This window comes from Onychomys torridus, chromosome 7 (genome assembly GCF_903995425.1).
Source record: "Onychomys torridus chromosome 7, mOncTor1.1, whole genome shotgun sequence".
In the NCBI taxonomy this organism is placed as follows: Eukaryota; Metazoa; Chordata; class Mammalia; order Rodentia; family Cricetidae; genus Onychomys; species Onychomys torridus.
Genome location: NC_050449.1, coordinates 19,957,806 through 19,974,496, shown reverse-complemented (window position 1 = coordinate 19,974,496; position 16,691 = coordinate 19,957,806). Strand labels below are relative to the sequence as shown.

Below are 16,691 nucleotides of genomic sequence, written 5' to 3'. Positions count from 1 at the left end.
GAAGTTTCTTTGACCAAGGTTAAGAGCAGCCTAGGACTGTGGGTACAAACATGAGTATTTAGAAGGCAATTTGACAGTGTGGTCATTTAGCAAAATAACAATAGCAAGTTCTACTCTAGGGCCTATGAGCTCCCCAGCCATGGGCTTCTGACCAGGACCTCCCTCATGTGGAGCAGGCCTCAAATCCATTAAGAAAGCAATTAGTTACCCTATAACAGTCATGCTTTTATAGCTTGTCTGGCAGGTCCATATTATAGCATGCAGGGTCCATGGTCCAGGGTTCAAAAGACCATTGATGTCTTTCCACCCCCAGCAGCCTACATAGTATCTTCTGGCACTATGAAAGCTAACGAAGCAAGGAGGAAGTTTCCTGGTTAGTTTACACTCGATTTCTGTATGTCCTGCAACCAAATTATGTGGTATCGTTAACAATAGGGTTTTACCATGTAGTTGTGATGGGTAGTTAAGAGCAATGACTATAACTTGCGTTGTTTTGGAACCACTTGGTCTTCCTTGACCAGTAACTTGTAGGGAGGCATCTCATGCTTTGTATTGAAATTTTCATTTAATAACCCATGTCTTCTGGGAGTGACATTGTCCGTCCATGCAGAGTAGTTCCATTTGAATTCTTATTCTTTAAAGTTGTAATTAGCTTACTAACTCATGGCTTTCCCTAATACTTTTTCAGATATCCTTAGATCTAGTTAGCCACGTACTGTCTCTCCTTTCCCATACCCCTCCCCATCCCTGCTTAATCTTTTCACTCATTATTCCTCATTTCTCTTCACATGTGTCCTATACGCTGGGTTTGTGGTAGTGGGCTCCTCTCTGGTTTGGACACCCCTTTCCTTTGGATCCTCCCTGATTTTCTCCACACTCCCACACCTCTCCTGCTGAAGCCCTCCCACCCTAGTACTCCCTCACTACTTCATCTCACCTGTGTTCCATTATCCCTCCTTTCTTATTGCGCCTCCCCCTCCCCCGGCCCCCCAAGGCTTCTTTATACTGCCCTCATTCTCACTCGTGTTCCAGAGTAAGTACACAAACTGAGAGAGATCTCCAAATGAGAGAGAACATGTGTGTTCTCTTTCTGGGCCTGAGTTACCTCATTCAGTATAATTTTTCTAATTCCATACGTTTACCTACAAATTGCATGCTTTCCATTTTTCTTACAGCTGAGTAGTTTCCATTGTGTGTAAGATCCAGATTTTCCTTATTCATTTATCTACTGATGGACATCTAAATTGTTCCCATTTCTTATCTGCTGTGAATGGAGCAGTAGTGTAAGTGTCTCTGTAGTAGGCTATGAAGTTCTTTGAGTATTAGCCCATGAGTAGTGTAGCTGGGTCATGGGACAATTTCAACTTTTTTGAAGGATCTCCAGACTGATTTCCAAAGTGGCTGCACTGGTTTCTGTTCCCATTAACTATAAGAGTTCCTTTCACCAAATCATTCTAGCATTTATTGTCATACTGTGTTCCTGATGTTGGCTATTCTCACTAGGGTGAGGTGGATTCTTAAAGTGGTTTTAATCTTCATTTCCCTGATGTCTAAAGAAGTTGAGTATTCTTGTGTTTTGTAGATATATTTCTTTTGAGATTTTTTTGTTTAGTTGTATGGCTGATTTTTTAAAAACTGGATTGTTTATTTTCTTAATGTTTAAAGGCTTCTTTTTTTTTTTGTATATTCTAGACACCAATTCTCTGTTGATGAATAGCTGGCAAAGATTTTCTCCTTTTCTGTGTGCTGCGTATTTGTTTGCTTTAAGTTTTCTTCACTGAAATGAAGCTTTTAGTCTGATGATATCCATCCCATCTGTTGCTTGTTGGTCTTGTTTCCTGTGATACTGAGGTCTCTTTCAGAAAGTGTGTCCCTGTGCCTGTGAGTTGAAGTATGCCCTCTACTTTTCAGCAGTTTCAGGTAGAAGTCCTTCATCCATTTGGAGTTGAGTTTTGTGCATGGTGAGACATAATGGTCTAATTTCATTTGTCTTTGTGTTGAAATCCAGCTTTCCCAGCACTGTTTGTTGAAGATGCTGTCCTGTTTTCTAATGTGTATTTTTGACATCTCTTCTAGGTAACTTAGTTTTGTAGACTTCTGTTAGGGAATCTCAGTTCTATTCCTCTGACCTGTGTGTCTTTGTGCCAGTACCATGCTATTTTTACTATAGCTCTGTAGTAGAATTTGGAATCCGATATGATATTTCCTGTATTATTCTTTTTATTCATGATTGCTTTGTCTGTCCTTGGTCTCCTGTGCCTCTATAATATGTCAGATTGTTTTTCTGTTTGAAAAATGATGTTGGAATTTCAGTTGGGGTCAGTGAGTCTTAGATAAGCTTTGGTAGGATGGTTATTTTCACAATGTTAATGCTTTGAATCTGTGAGCATGAGATATCTTTCTATATAATCTGCTTCAGTTTCTTTCTTCACTTTCTTAAGAATTGTCATTGTAGAGGCCCTTACTTGCCTTGTTTAGGTTTTTCTTCCTGCCCTTTTATGACTAATGTGAACAGGAGTAGTTCCCTGATTTTTTTTTTTTTTTTTTCAGTCTGTTTGTCATATAGGATGGCTACTGATCTTTGTGTGTTATTTTTGTATGCTGCCACTTTGTTTAAATTAGGATTTCTTCTTTCGAGGATCCTATTGTGATTACCATACTATTGTTTCTTATTTTCACCTCTTTTATCTCCTTCTCTTGTCTTTTTGCTCTAGCTAAGACTTCGAGTACTATATTGAGTAGGAATGAGAGAGTAGACACTCCTGCCTTAGTCCTGTTCTTAGTTGGAACACTTGATGTTGACTGTAGGTTTGTTGTATAGCTTTTGTTATATTTAGCTTTGCTTCCTCAGTCTGTAGACTCTCTTTGACATGTATCATAAAGAGATGTTGATAAATGATCTTTTTCTTATGAGACTGAATTTGTCCTGCAGTATTTTAATGAGAAATTCTGCATCTGTGGTCATCTGAAAGATCTGTCTGTAATTTTATTTGTTTGCTTATTGTGGTGTCTTTGGTTTTGATATCAGGGTAATATTGATTTCATAAAAATATTTTAGGGTCTTTTCTATTTGATGGAATAATTTGAGTAGCATTGGTGTTAATTGATTTTTCTTTGAAGGCCTGGTAGAGCTTTACATTTATATTTACTCTGGCAGACTATTTCTATGTGGACTAATAATGCATGTAAAATGTTTATGCACATAGTGATATACTAGCAATAACTTACAAATTCATTGTTTTAGGTGAATGTTGCATATTTGGCAAGTATGCCTATTATTCTAAAACACTCAAATGAATGAATGCCTGTAGCTGGAAGGTTTCTTTGGTCCCACCCAGTCCCTCAGTCCCACCTGTGGTCCCGCAGCTGCTTATAAAATTATCACTCAGAGGCTTAATATTATTTACAAACTGTATGGCCTATGGCAGGCTTCTTGCTACCTAACTCTTTCATCTTAAATTAACCTATTTCTATTAATCTATGTTTTGCCATGTCGCCATGGCGTTATCTGTCTGCTGTCATCTTGCTCTTTGGCAGCGGCTGGAGTCTCCCATATATCTCTATATATCTGCTTGGCTTTCCCGCCTGCCTCTAAGCTGCCTTGCCATAGGCCAAGCAGCCTTATTTATCAACCAATTAGAGCAACACATATTCACAGCATACAGAAAGACATCCCACAGCAAATGCCAGTGTTCAAAAACAAGACTTTCTGTTTGGAGAAAGTACTTTGTGATTCACAAAGCAACTGATAGGGAAATTCAATAAGTAGATTATCTAATGTAGCAGTACACTTTTTGGGTGTGTGCATATTAAACCCAGGGTCTGAAGCATGCTGTACAAATGCAATATCATTAATTATGCTCTAGCTTTTGGATATACTGTCATTTTTTTTTACTTATAAAGACTTCACTTTCCTTTTGGTCAACTTTAACATAGCCCTTTCCTTAAATGTGCAAGAGCAATGATTTAGTGACTTTGGGAAGTTTAATAACAAAATAAAAGCTCTGCTCTCCATTTCCAAACTCCAGTACTACAATTGCATAGCTAAACTGCAGTTGTCTACCACATAGGCAAGGATTCTCTAGCTCTAGTGTGCTTGCTAATGTTACTGCTTTCTGTGTCTTGCCTCTGAAGCTTCTGGTTTTTGGATAATTCTCAAGAGCCTGACACCTTTACCACACATGGTGAACTTGACTTGTAGAAATCCTGAGGCTGATAGTTAGAGCTCCCTTTGCTCTTAGGGAAACTTGGGGACACAGAAGAACATGCTATCACTACAGTGGTTTACAAAGTCCTATTTACAGTAACTGATAGACTGTTTTTAGACTCATCTGTTGTGCCATTACATTTATTTAACTTGAAAAAATGCTGACTACTTTGTTAGACACTCACTTTCATAGATTCAGTTTTTCTCCTCTTTGTTTTGTATTTCAACTGAAAACCCACTTGTAGCCCACCACTCAGAAATAAGCCTTACTGAAGTTTTTGTAATTATACTTCCATATTTTTCTGTGTACATTTAAAATTGGAAGATCATAAATTTTATTCTATCTTACAAACTTTTTTTTTAAAAAAAAAAGTCAGAAATATTTTCAGGTCTATGTAAATTCACATTTGGTTTGTCTGTTTTTTCATTATTTGGTTATGTTAATTTTTTTACTCTTCTATGGAGGCAAATTGTATTATTTGGTTTTGCTGCATATTACTCCAAAGTCTCAGTAGTGTTCAACAAGACATTTCTTGCTCACAGGCCTGTTAGTCACCTAGGACAGATCTGCTGAATTGAGGCTGTAGATTGAGTTTAGATTTTTTCATGTTTCTTGTTGGTGGATCAGTAATTCCCTGGGATGTCAGAGGATAGGCGAAGACCTAAACTCATTTAAAGCCTTGTGCATGTCACATTATTTGACTAAAGAAATAGTCACATGATCTCTTAATAGCCCCAAGGTGGTGAAGTGTTCCAGTTATAACCAATGCTATGTAGGAAAATTAAGGCCCTCAATTTGCTCATTCCTATGACATAAAGACTCCTACCATGACTGATTTCAGTATGTGAAGGGCAGGCTGGGAGGTGGTGGCACATGCCTTTAATCCCAGCACTTGGGAGGCAGAGGCAGGCGGATCTCTGTGAGTTCGAGGCCAACCTGGGCTACAGAGTGAGTCCCAGGAAAGGTGCAAAGCTACACAGAGAAACCCTGTCTTGAAAAACAACAACAACAAAAAAAGATGTGAAGGGCATATCTCTATTTAAAATGAAGGTATGCTATTTGTTAGTCTTCCCAACCCCTACAAGCTATAGAGACTAACAAAAAGCCCAGTGCAAGGCATACCCCTACCATTCATTAATAATTAGAGGAACCCAAGAGACTCAAAACAATATAGGCTATTGCCAGTTGCCCTTGCTTGCCTTCTAGAACTGAAGGTAATAGGCTGATGTTGAAGATAGCACAGACTTTGGACATAGGACTTGGTGGAGTTGAGCTGGATCAGACCTGGAAGCCTCCTCCTTGAGAACTAGTTTTCATAGTATCAGAGGAGCTGTGCGATGGCAGTCAGTAGTCTAACCAGCCTGAATGCCTCTGAACCATGACAGTGGTCAGGATGGCAAGCTGTCTCTAAAGGTGCGATGATGAATTGCACTATAGCTTAGGAGTGACCATCAGCTGTCTAGTTGAACGTATTCATGACTGGTACATAAACCTAGCCCATTACCTGTGGCTGGTGAAAACATGGATCCTAAAGGAGGACCTACTACTGTTACTTTCTTAAACCAGTGTAATTTTTAACTGTATTCTAAATACTTATGCTTACATCCACAGATAAGTTTAGCACTTAACTCTCCTCAAAGAAGCTGCTTTTTGTTTTTGTTTTTTTGTTTTTTTGCATCTGATGGAGACCATTACAGAAATCTACAACCAGTCAGTATGCAGAGTTTCTTGGCCCCAGTTGATATTTCTGTAATACAATCCTCATGACTAAGGCTCAGGAAATACTGTGGAAGAGAGGCGGAAAGACTGTAAGAGCCAGAGGCCCAGGGCATATGCTTCAAGATAGTGTCATCTGTGTGCAACAGGGAAGCTGCACCCATGCAATCTCAATATATTACAGAGTACCTGATAGAGGATGGAGCCTTTGGTCCTCACCAAAAGTGTGTTTGTATACAAATGTGTAGGCTAGAGGTCAACTTCAGGTGTTGCTTGTCAGGAGCCATCCACCTTGAATTTTTAGACATGATCTCTCATCTCAGTGGGTCCTAAGGCTGACCAGAGAAAGCCAGGGATCCACTTGTCTCTGCTTCTCTGATTCTGACACAGATTCACCACCATTCTCAACTCTCCATCTTCCCCAAGTCAGGGTTTCCTCTGTGTAGCCCTGGCTGTCCTGGAACTTACTCTCTGTAGTTCGGTCTGACCTTGAATTCACAGAGTTCAAGGATAAAGCTACTTGCCTCTGCCTCTCCAAAGGCATGTGCCTCCCCCACCCAGCTCATTCCCAACGTTTGATGTGGGTGCTAGGGATTAAAATCCTCATACCTGTGCAGCAGGCACTTAACCAGTAATGCATCCTTCCAGCTCTTAAGTCTCCTTTATCCACATTGAATTTTGCTTTAGGCTGGCATTAGTTTGATCTTCCCAGATTGAGATAAGAATAACTAACATTTTATATTCTAAACATAACATTAAATATAACATATTTATTTTCTAAATATAGACTATACATATGTTAGGAATTGTTGATTGTAGAGATAGTTTAGAACAATTTGGGAAGGCTAAAGTGTTATGGGCATATTTTAAATATTATTAGTATTAGTATTCCACTTGTAGGGGGGCATCCACCTGTTAATAGAGCTTCATAAATTTCTAACATTAATAAGAAATATAATTTTAAACATTTATTATATCAGTTTCACAATGAGAACACTGGATTTTTTTTTTCTCTCCAAGATCAAGGGAAGAAAAAGAAAGAAAAAGAAAAAGTAGCCACCCTTTAAAAATCTGTAGTTTTCAGGACTGAGAAGATTGGATTAGATCCCTTGCACCTACACAAAAGGCAGGCACAGCACCACACATCTATAAGCCCAGCTTTGGGAGTGCAGCTAGGAAAGGTGGTGGTAGAGCTGGCTACCCAGCTACTCTAGATGAATTGGTGAGCTCCAGGCTCAGTGAAAGCCCCTTTTCAAAAAAATGAGCTAGAGAGCAATAGGAGAAGGCACCCAGCATTGACCTTTGACCTCTACATTCAGACACACAAATATGCTTGTGCACCTACACATTTGTACATACTACTTGAACAAAGGTGCACAAACATATACACACATGCACAAACAAAAGACAACATACTTACAGATGTTTTGTTTACTTGTGTATGTACCCCATAGTTGTTTTGATTTATATAAATATCTCTGAGTCTTTTAAAATGGAAAATAGATTTATAGTTTTCATACAGTATATTCTTATCACAGTTTTTCTTCCTTCAACTCCTCCTTGGTCCTCTTCTACTTCACCCACCCAAATCTACACATCTTTCTTTTTGTGTGACATAGTGATACAAATGGGCATCTAAATAATAGTAATAACAACAACAACAACAACAACAACAACAACAAGCAAACTGGAACAGGATGAAGCAAACAAATTACCAGGAGAAAAAAGCCAAAGAAAAAGCACAAGAAGCACATAGAGATAGAGAGACTCATGCATTCACACACATACAAACTCTATAAAACACAACACTAGAAACTGCAATATATAGGGAAAAAAGAAAAAATTAAATACGATGTTCAGACAAAGCATTGTGAAACAAGGAACCTCCAAAATAGCCATTGGGTTTTCTTTGTGTGGGCACTCTATTGCTGGGCGTGGGGCCTGGCATTAAGAGTGTTTGAACACCCAGTGGGCTCCAGTGGGAAAAACTAAGTTTTCACTGAGTGGTTTTCAGTTGTAGAAGACAGCTTCTGGGTTAGGAGTGGGGGCTTGTGTCCTCTTTCCCTCCCAGCACTGGACCTCATTTGGGTTAGAACCATATAGGGACTGTGTGAGTTCATGTGTGTGTCAGTCCTCATGTGTTTGTAAAACCTTGTTTACTGTCCTCCATCCCCTCTGGTCTTATACTCTTCCTACCTCCTCTTCTGCAGGGTTCCCTGAGCCCTGAAGGGAGGAGTTTGATGGAGGAGACATCCCTTTTAGGACTGAGTGCCATGGTCTCACTCTGCAGTTTGTTGTGGGTTTCTATGTTTGCTCCCATCTACTGAGGAGGAAGCTTCTCTGGTGATAGTTGAACAAGGCACTGATCTATGAGTATAACAGAATGTCATTAGGAGCCATTTTATTGCTGTCTTATATTATGTATTTTGGGGTCACAGTCTTATTTAAGGGATGGTTAATAAAAGCAAAGCTGGCTCACTGTAACTTTCTTCTTTGTTATGACCAAATATTTGACAAACAGTTTAAGGGAGGAGGAGTTTAGTTTGGCTTGCAGTTGAAAGGATTCAGCCCATCATGGCGGGGAAGGCACGGTTTCAGAAGTGTGGGTTAGCTGGTTGCAGTGGGTCAGGAAACACAGTAAGTACAGGAAGTGGGGCTGGGCTATTAAACTTCAAGGTCTCACCCCCCCAACTCACTTTCTTTTGCAAGACTGCATCTTCTAAGGGATCCATAACTTTCTAAAACAGTGCCACCAGCAGGGGACCAAGTATTCAAACACATGAGCCTGCCTGGGACATTTAAAAACTTTTTTTTATTATATTTAATTACATTTTTTTTCATTTATTTTACATATTGACCACAGTTAACCCCTCTATAAGTGAGTGTTATAGCTCTGGAGGAGACGGTATCCTGTTTGGGAAGTCAGGCTATATACCTGGAGCTCCAATAGTCTTCTTTATCCAAGACTCTTTTGAGAAAGAGATTTGGGAAGGAGGAGTTCAGGAGAGTGGCTGCCTCTGCCAGGTAGGAAAGCAGAGCCCACAACTGAACAGGCAGAAAGGCTAATATAGGGCTTCTTAGGGGCGGAGTTTCTCCAGGGAGATTTTCTGCTCAGGGATTGGTTAGTTTTCCTGCTCAGGGATTGGTTGGTTTCATTGGTCTGGGGAAGAGATGGCTCTGATTTCAGGGCCAAACTGTGTTTCTTTCACTGGCCTTTTTCAGTTTTTTTGGCTTCTAAGACCAGGGCATATTTCTTTCCCTGACTCTGATTCTAGGGAGTTTCTTTGGCACTGGTTTTAGAATCAGGGCATGGGTGGGTTTCTTTGGCTGGCCCCTTTTCCCTGCACCCTTCCTCCTCTTCTCTCGGTCCCTCTGCCCCCACTTCCATCTACCCCCCTTCCCATCCACTTCTTCTCAGTCTCCATTCAGAAGATCTCCCATGGGCTTGAACAAAGCATGGCACATTAAGTTGAGGTAGGACCAAAATCCTCCTGCATAAAGGCTGGGTTGAGGTTAGCCAGCATGAGGAACAGGTTCCTAAAAGCCAGCCAAGTGCCAGGGACACTGCTAGGAGCCTTACAAACAGACCAAACTGTAACACACATGCAGGGGGCCAAGGTCAGTCCCATGTAGACTCCCTAAGTGTGTGCTCCCACAAGCTCAGGTCAGCTGCCTCTGTGGCTTCCTTATCATTACTTTGACACCCCTGGCTCGTCCCTCCTCCCTTTCTTCAGGAGGACTCCCAGAGCTCAGCCCAGTGCTTGGCTGTGAATCTCTGCATCTGCTTCCATCAATTACTGGATGATGGCTCTATGATGACAATTAGGATAGTCACCAGTCTGATTATAGGAGAAAGCCAGTTCAGGCACCCTCTCCACTATTGCTAGGAGTCTTAGCTGGGATCATCCTTGTAGATTCCTGGCAGTTTCCCTGGCACCAAGTTTCACCCTAGACCCAAAAACTGCCTGGGACATTTTATATTCAAACTATAATATTAGTGTTTGCTGAATAGAGTAACAACATTTTGAGAAAGAGTCCATTTAAAAATTATGGAATCTGAAGCATAAGGAAGTTAATGATGACTTTCCAAAAGTTTTACTGAATTAAAAGAATTTTAACTTATTTTAAAAAATTCAGACGTATGTTATTCACTTTAGGCTCTTTAAAGGACAGTTTACATTTGAAAATTTGTATTTTAAATTATTTGTCTGCTGTATCTTTAATAACATTTTACTACCTGGTTGTGACCTGAAGTTTGTTTTATAGCTTTGATCTTTTTCTCCTGAGATAGGGTTTCTGCATGTAACAGTCTGGGCAGTCCTGGAACTCACTCTGTAGACCAGGCTGGCCTTGAACTCACAGAGATCCCCTTGCCTCCGCCTCCTTAGTGCTGGGATTAAAGGCATACGCCAACACTGCCCAGCTATAGCTTTGATTCTTAAAGAGAATGTACTTGAAAATCAAAGTATTTTTGGCTGTGTTCACACTTGCTTCATATTTTGTGGATGACTTATTTTGTCTATCTACTTGGGCCCAGGGCCAGCTTAGGTAAGGTATTTGAAGAATGTTGAAAATCAGTGTCTTACAGTAAGATTTAAAAATGCCCTATTAGTAATTGACTTACGGTCCATAAATAATTCAGCGGAATGCTGTTTAGCTTTTGACACATTAAAAAGCTTCATTTATTTTTTATTGCAGAAATGTGGACCACCAGTTTCCTGGGCAAGCTGTGCCACCGGGGTTCCCAGTGTACCCTGCTCTCAGCCCACTGCAGATGCTGTGGTGGCAGCAGATGTATGCTCATCAGTATTATATGCAATAGTAAGTCTGTCTGAGTCATTGTTTTAGCTACTCTGTTAATGGCTTAATGTTCTCTTACCCTAATGAAGTCGACTTGGGGTTGCATTTGCTGCTGTCATTACTTGGTTACTTTAGAATTACTGAGTAGGAATTTATAAACTTCTCAGAAGATACTTATTTCAAATTACTTGGCATTTCCCTCCATTTTACATCATTAAGCCTGCTCTTAGCCCCTTCTTCGTGCCCCTGATTTTATTTAACAATATTCAGATACTTTTTAAACATAATATAGAAGTCTAAGAAGAGAGTTTTCCTGAAAGGCTGCAGATCTACAAGGAGACAAAAAGTCAAAGGAAAAGGGTCCATAGGAAGTGTCAGGCCCAGTGTGGCGTATATGGTCACTGCCCTCATTCTGGACTGTGCAGAGGAACTAGGCATCTGTCCCATACTTGGTCATGTCTCTGCTGTGTTCTCCCCTTCTTCCTCATCCTGGGCACTCACCCACACTGTCCAGCTGCTGCTGTTTCCTGTCCTCTGCTGGTGTGTTTGTTCCTGTTTTCCTTCTCCTCCTCTTTCTCTTACCATCATTTTCTCCCCTTGTTTTTAGCAGTAACAGTCTTGGCTCAGTTTGGCAGGTTGACCTGGCTGCTGTGTGCCTACTGACCCCAAAATCTGTCCTGGGCAGTACTCTTAGATTTCGGTCTTCTGTGGCTGCAGCTGCGGACTCTCACTCTCGACCTTCTGTGCTTCCTGTGTCGCTGCTGCTTGGGAGACTGTGGAGTAGTTGCTTTTGCTCTAAGTTCAGAACATCTGAACTTTGGCTCCTCCAGTCTTTAAATGCCTTTTCCTTCTAACTTCCCCGTTAGTTGTCAAGAACGTTCTTGGCCTTAACCATTTAGATTCTAGCTTCTGTTAGCCTGAACCCAGTGCCCTACAAAAATGATATAATTGAACTGCTGCTCTTTCTTTGAATCCTGCTTCCAGAATTTCAGCTAGATCTACTTCACATTAGCCTTCTTTTCTATCCCATACTATAACTTTATCCTACTTCAAACAATATTGCATTAGGCATTTTATTTTATCTTTTTTTGCTTCAAATGTCTACTGACTTTCTTGCCTCCAGCCTGAAGGATATATATATATATATATATCCCTGTACAAAGTTCACCTCCTCAATGGAATTCTTATATTAATGTTTGGTCATAAACACTGGCTTCAGGGAGACTGTACTTTTTATAGTGTCATGGTGACAGCTATCTTTCAGAGATGACTTTGTGTTTGGTACTCTGCCTTACACTTTTTGTTATGTTTGTGACCTCCATGAGAACCCCATAAAAGAAGTAAGACTCAGCTGTAGCTTACTGTTGAGTCATTACCTTGTGTGCGTCATTTAACTTTTGAGTCTCAGGTTCTTAGCTTTAAAATAGCTTGCCTGTGTTATCAGAACAGCCATGAGATAATAAGAAATGTTTTAGAAATAAAAGGCTTATTTAGAAACAAGGTATTAGCACATTGGTTTAAATAGGAATTTATATCCCATAGAACATTTCCTTAATTTTCATTAGCTATGTTGACTAACTTTATTAATTTAACCATTTAAAAATACTTAATAGTAAAACAAAATACAAAGTAGTAAAACAAATCCCTGTGTACCTGTATTTCAGCTTCAATAGTTACAAAATCATGTCAATCTTAGTCTACAACTTTTCCTTTTCCTTGTTATAATTTAAAAACAAATCCTAGCCATGTTTTGTTTTTTTGGGGGGGAAACCTGTAATAAACAATTTATTCTAACCTGATTTTTCTTTGTGAGACAGGGTCTCATGTAGCCCAGGTTGGCCTCAAAATGGCTATTTAGCCAAAGATGACCTTGAACTTTTGCTCCTAGAGCCTCCACCTCCCTAATCCTGGACTATAGGCACATGCATGCTACCATTCGAGTCTTATGTGATGCTAGGACTTTTGTGTATGGTAGGTTGGTACTATATTCACTGAATTACATACCCAGTCCTTTTTCTTTCTTAAAAAATGAAATTTCTTAAAATCACATTTTTTATTTTGAGTGTGGGAGTGTGTGTACCCGCATGCACACTGTGTCCCACGTGGAAAGAAGCAGAGGGCGGCTTATGGGAGTTACTTGTCTTCCTCCGCTGTGTGAGTTCCCGGGATCAAACTTTGGTGGTCAGGCTCAGTGGCAGGTGCCATAACCGACTGAGCCATCTTGCTAGCCTTGTTCTGACTTGCACAATCATGTCATCGGCACTTTAGAGGACACAATTCTTTCTCAGGTGACAGAAACCAATAGTCCTCAAATGGAGTTGCCAAAAAACTAGGACTGGGGTTGATGAGTGGTTATCCAAGATTCATTTAATGTTTAAACCCATATTTAGATAAGTATGTCACAGTGTGGCTTTGAATAATGAAAAGAGCCATTCACTGAAAGATTTGTAGTTACTATCAGCTTGTAAGCCAATTTACCGGAGCATGAACGTGGCCATTATTATTTCTTCGTCTCTGTTTTAGTCTTAGGGGACGAGGCTAAGAGAATGTCCTAATCTTAGCCCCACTATTCCACTGGAAACTGCTTCCTAAGAAACACAGAGCAAGAGTGTGATACTCAAGATTAGGGTTATAAAAATTTTACAGTACCTAAGACATTTTAAAAATGCATAGTATGGTAAAGTTTTTTTTTCTTCTTTTTAATATTTTGGTGAATATTTCAGTCAAGCTGCAGTTACAGCTCAGGCCACATCAAGTGCCAGCTCAGCCCAGCCTACTGCATCACCACCTCTAAACTTGGCACATGTTCCTGGGGAAGAGCCTCCGCCAGCTCCCAACCTAGTAGCCCAAGACAACGGGCCCATGAATGAGAATGTCCAAATGAACGCGCAGGGCGGGCCGGTGCTGAACGAGGAGGACTTCCACCGCGACTGGCTAGACTGGGTGTACACGTTCTCGCGGGCTGCAGTGCTGCTCAGCATCGTCTACTTCTACTCCTCTTTTAGTCGGTTTATCATGGTCATGGGAGCCATGCTGCTGGTTTACTTGTGAGTGATGGCATTAACGTTTGTGGTTTCTTTCATGCCTTCTGAAACAATTGATCACAGATTCTAACATAATGTAGTTAGTTAGAATGAAGGGCTGTTAATATTGGCCTTCAGCTGTCCAACATGTTGATGCTAGTCAAAAGTAATGGCAGCGGTATTGTGTAAGAATATTTATAAGAATTGTTTAAAAGCAGAGTATTTGTTGTATTTTATGTAAATTATTAGTTCAATGATCCATAGACTTTCAGTTATTTAGAACTGAAATATATGATAAATGTTATCATAAGGATGTACTTTTATATTTATTAATAGTAAGTCAAGAGACAAAGAGATGTATCTAGTTATATTTCATTTTGAAAAAAGCTCCAAAAGATTTTGTGATTTAATGTGTCACTTTGAGCCAGTTATATAAGATAGGCTTGTGGATTTGAATTGAATTTTGTTTTGCTGTTATTACCTTGAGAAATCCACTGACTTGAAGTAAGATACTTGTTTTTAATCATTTATTACAATACCTCCAATAGTTTTTCCCCCGAGGGACTCTATTTTATAGTATTGAAAACACAAGTGATTGCGGCTTATTTTCTCTATTTTGCTGAACAGACACCAGGCTGGATGGTTCCCTTTCAGGCAAGAAGGTGGTCAGCAGCAGGTTCCTAACAATGTTGACGTTAACAACGATGGGCAGAATGCAAACAATCTAGAACTTGAAGAGATGGTAGGTTGTTGGCTTTTGTGTGGATTTCACAGGTAGATAGTCCTTAGTCCTATATGGAACAGAAATGGTGATGCTTTACAGATGCCCAAGGCACACACAAAAAAGCTGATGTAAAAACTGTGGTGGTTTCATCTAGGGAATTTAGCATGTAATGCTGAGTCAGTCGTATCCTCTGTTAGAATAAGTGGGAAGGATTAGTATCTCTCTAAAAATAGTCTTGAAAGATACTATGCCTGAGTAAGAATTCATTATATTGGCAGTTATGTACACACCACAGAATTGATTAATTTTAGACTTCACAAAGACTTCTCATTGCCCCAGATCTAACTTTTTCCCTACACACTTAGATTTTCTCTTGCTATAGAAAGTTTTAGCTCTCTCCTGTGCTACTGTAAGTTGGTGTTTGTGGTACCAGTTACTCAGGACTGTGTTTCTGTTGTTTGAAAGGAGCGTCTTATGGATGATGGACTTGAAGACGAGAGTGGAGAAGACGCAGGCGAAGACGCCAGTGCAGTTCACAGGCCCGGCTTGATGGCTTCAGCGTGGTCCTTTATCACCACTTTTTTTACTTCACTAATACCAGAGGGGCCTCCCCAAGTTGCCAATTAGACCTGAAAAACTGTGCCAGCTGCAAAGGAGGGTTTGACTTTAGAAAAGTGGTTTAATAACAGTGCAATTTCAAAAAAAAAAATGTATAACTTTCTTTTGATGATCATGTACAGAGGTCTTTTCTTTAAACTTCTCACGCATATGAATATTTTAAGCACAAATGGACTACTAAGCGTGTGACTTTTTTGTTTGTTTAAAGATCCTAACAGAACATAGCATAACAGTACTGGTCTTCCAGTTTTATTCATTTCAATTATGTGTAGTGCGCCAAGCAGAACCACTGTGTGTTGTTTCTTTAAAGAGCTGCTACACCTTTAAATGTCCATAGCTAGACGGCCAGCCCTTCAATGTATCCTTTAAAAAATATATCTATTTTCTGTGAATTATCCTGAAAGTTTTAAACAGAAATGACCTCATAGTTTTTAATAAAGAAGTTTATTTACCTAAAATGTGCTAGTAGCATCTTGCCCACCCATAAAGCAATAAACTTCTCAAAAATCTTAATTTTGACATTTGAATAAATGATGGAAACTTTCTATTTTAAGGACACATGTCGCATCAGTTGGAATTAGTATCTTAAAAGGAAAAAAAAGGCAGCTCTTCATTGGAATTAAGTGATATAAAATGTTTGATATGGCAGTACTTTTATAAAATATGCTGGAAATTGCTCCCTGTAATTTTTTAAATAAAAAGTCAATTATGATAAATAGCCTTATGGGATATTTATTCAAGTTCTTCAATAGTAATTGACCTGCAGAAATATGTTTAAATTTTACAAGTGTTTGGAAGGGTTAATGTCTTCCGGGTCAGTTTGGCCTTCTTCCATTCTAAAGGGCACCTCTTAATTTCCAGGCAGTCTAACACTGACAGAAATGCTCCTTGGGTTTGAACCCGAGGACCTACAGGGTAGTGGCAGAAGAATGGAGAGCTATTGAAACTCTTGATAAGATTATTTCCTTCTGTTGGGAGCTAGAGAAAAGAGCTGTGGCATCTGTCGAGGGTGCAGCATTTGGGGGCTACTGTTGTCAGGTGTTGTAGTTACAGAGGACCCTGCAGGGGGAAATGAGCCTCCTCCTTGTGTCTCAGCCCAGGCGGAGCCTCAGGAGGAAGATGCTGCTCAGATTTGCCTTGAGAAGTACAACTGTAGGTTCTAGGAATGGTAAATATGTTATTATTTTTAATAATTTTCTCCATGTTAATTTCTTCATATCAGCCTTACTTTCAATAAGTCTTGGTAAAAAAACAAAAACAAACAAAAAAAACTCCAAAAAAACTAATCGTGTCAGCTGTGTTTTGGAGAGGCCTATATGGTGTTTTAAGATGGTTTTCATATAGCAGAAGAGGCTGTGTGGAAGCCCAGAGACTGTCTGAAGCCAAGTCATGACCAGTGATAACTAGGATATGTTTTCTAGAGTGCTTCCAAAGCCTTTTAATATTCTCTACACTTGACAGAGGGATTAGGCTTTCTCCAGTGAAAGGGTCTATGTGTGGGCAATAGGAAAGAGAGGCCCGAGGGCTGGAGAGGTGAAGACCTTTGCTCTATTGTTTGACCCACAGCTCAGTGTACTAACTAGTTTCTCTAGCTCTCTCCAC

General features: G+C 39.8%; 1 protein-coding gene across 1 annotated transcript in view; it reads left to right on the top strand.

Annotated features, from left to right (window-relative positions):
• The window catches only part of Herpud2 (HERPUD family member 2), a 41,209-nt gene extending 25,404 nt beyond the window's left edge, over positions 1-15,805 (top strand). The window contains exons 5-8 of the mRNA XM_036193820.1: positions 10,623-10,745; positions 13,448-13,771; positions 14,375-14,489; positions 14,937-15,805. Coding sequence (XP_036049713.1) covers positions 10,623-10,745; positions 13,448-13,771; positions 14,375-14,489; positions 14,937-15,098 — 724 coding nt within the window. The 3' untranslated portion in view covers positions 15,099-15,805. The remainder of the gene's footprint in view (positions 1-10,622; positions 10,746-13,447; positions 13,772-14,374; positions 14,490-14,936) is intronic.
• The last annotated feature ends 886 nt before the right edge of the window (positions 15,806-16,691 follow it).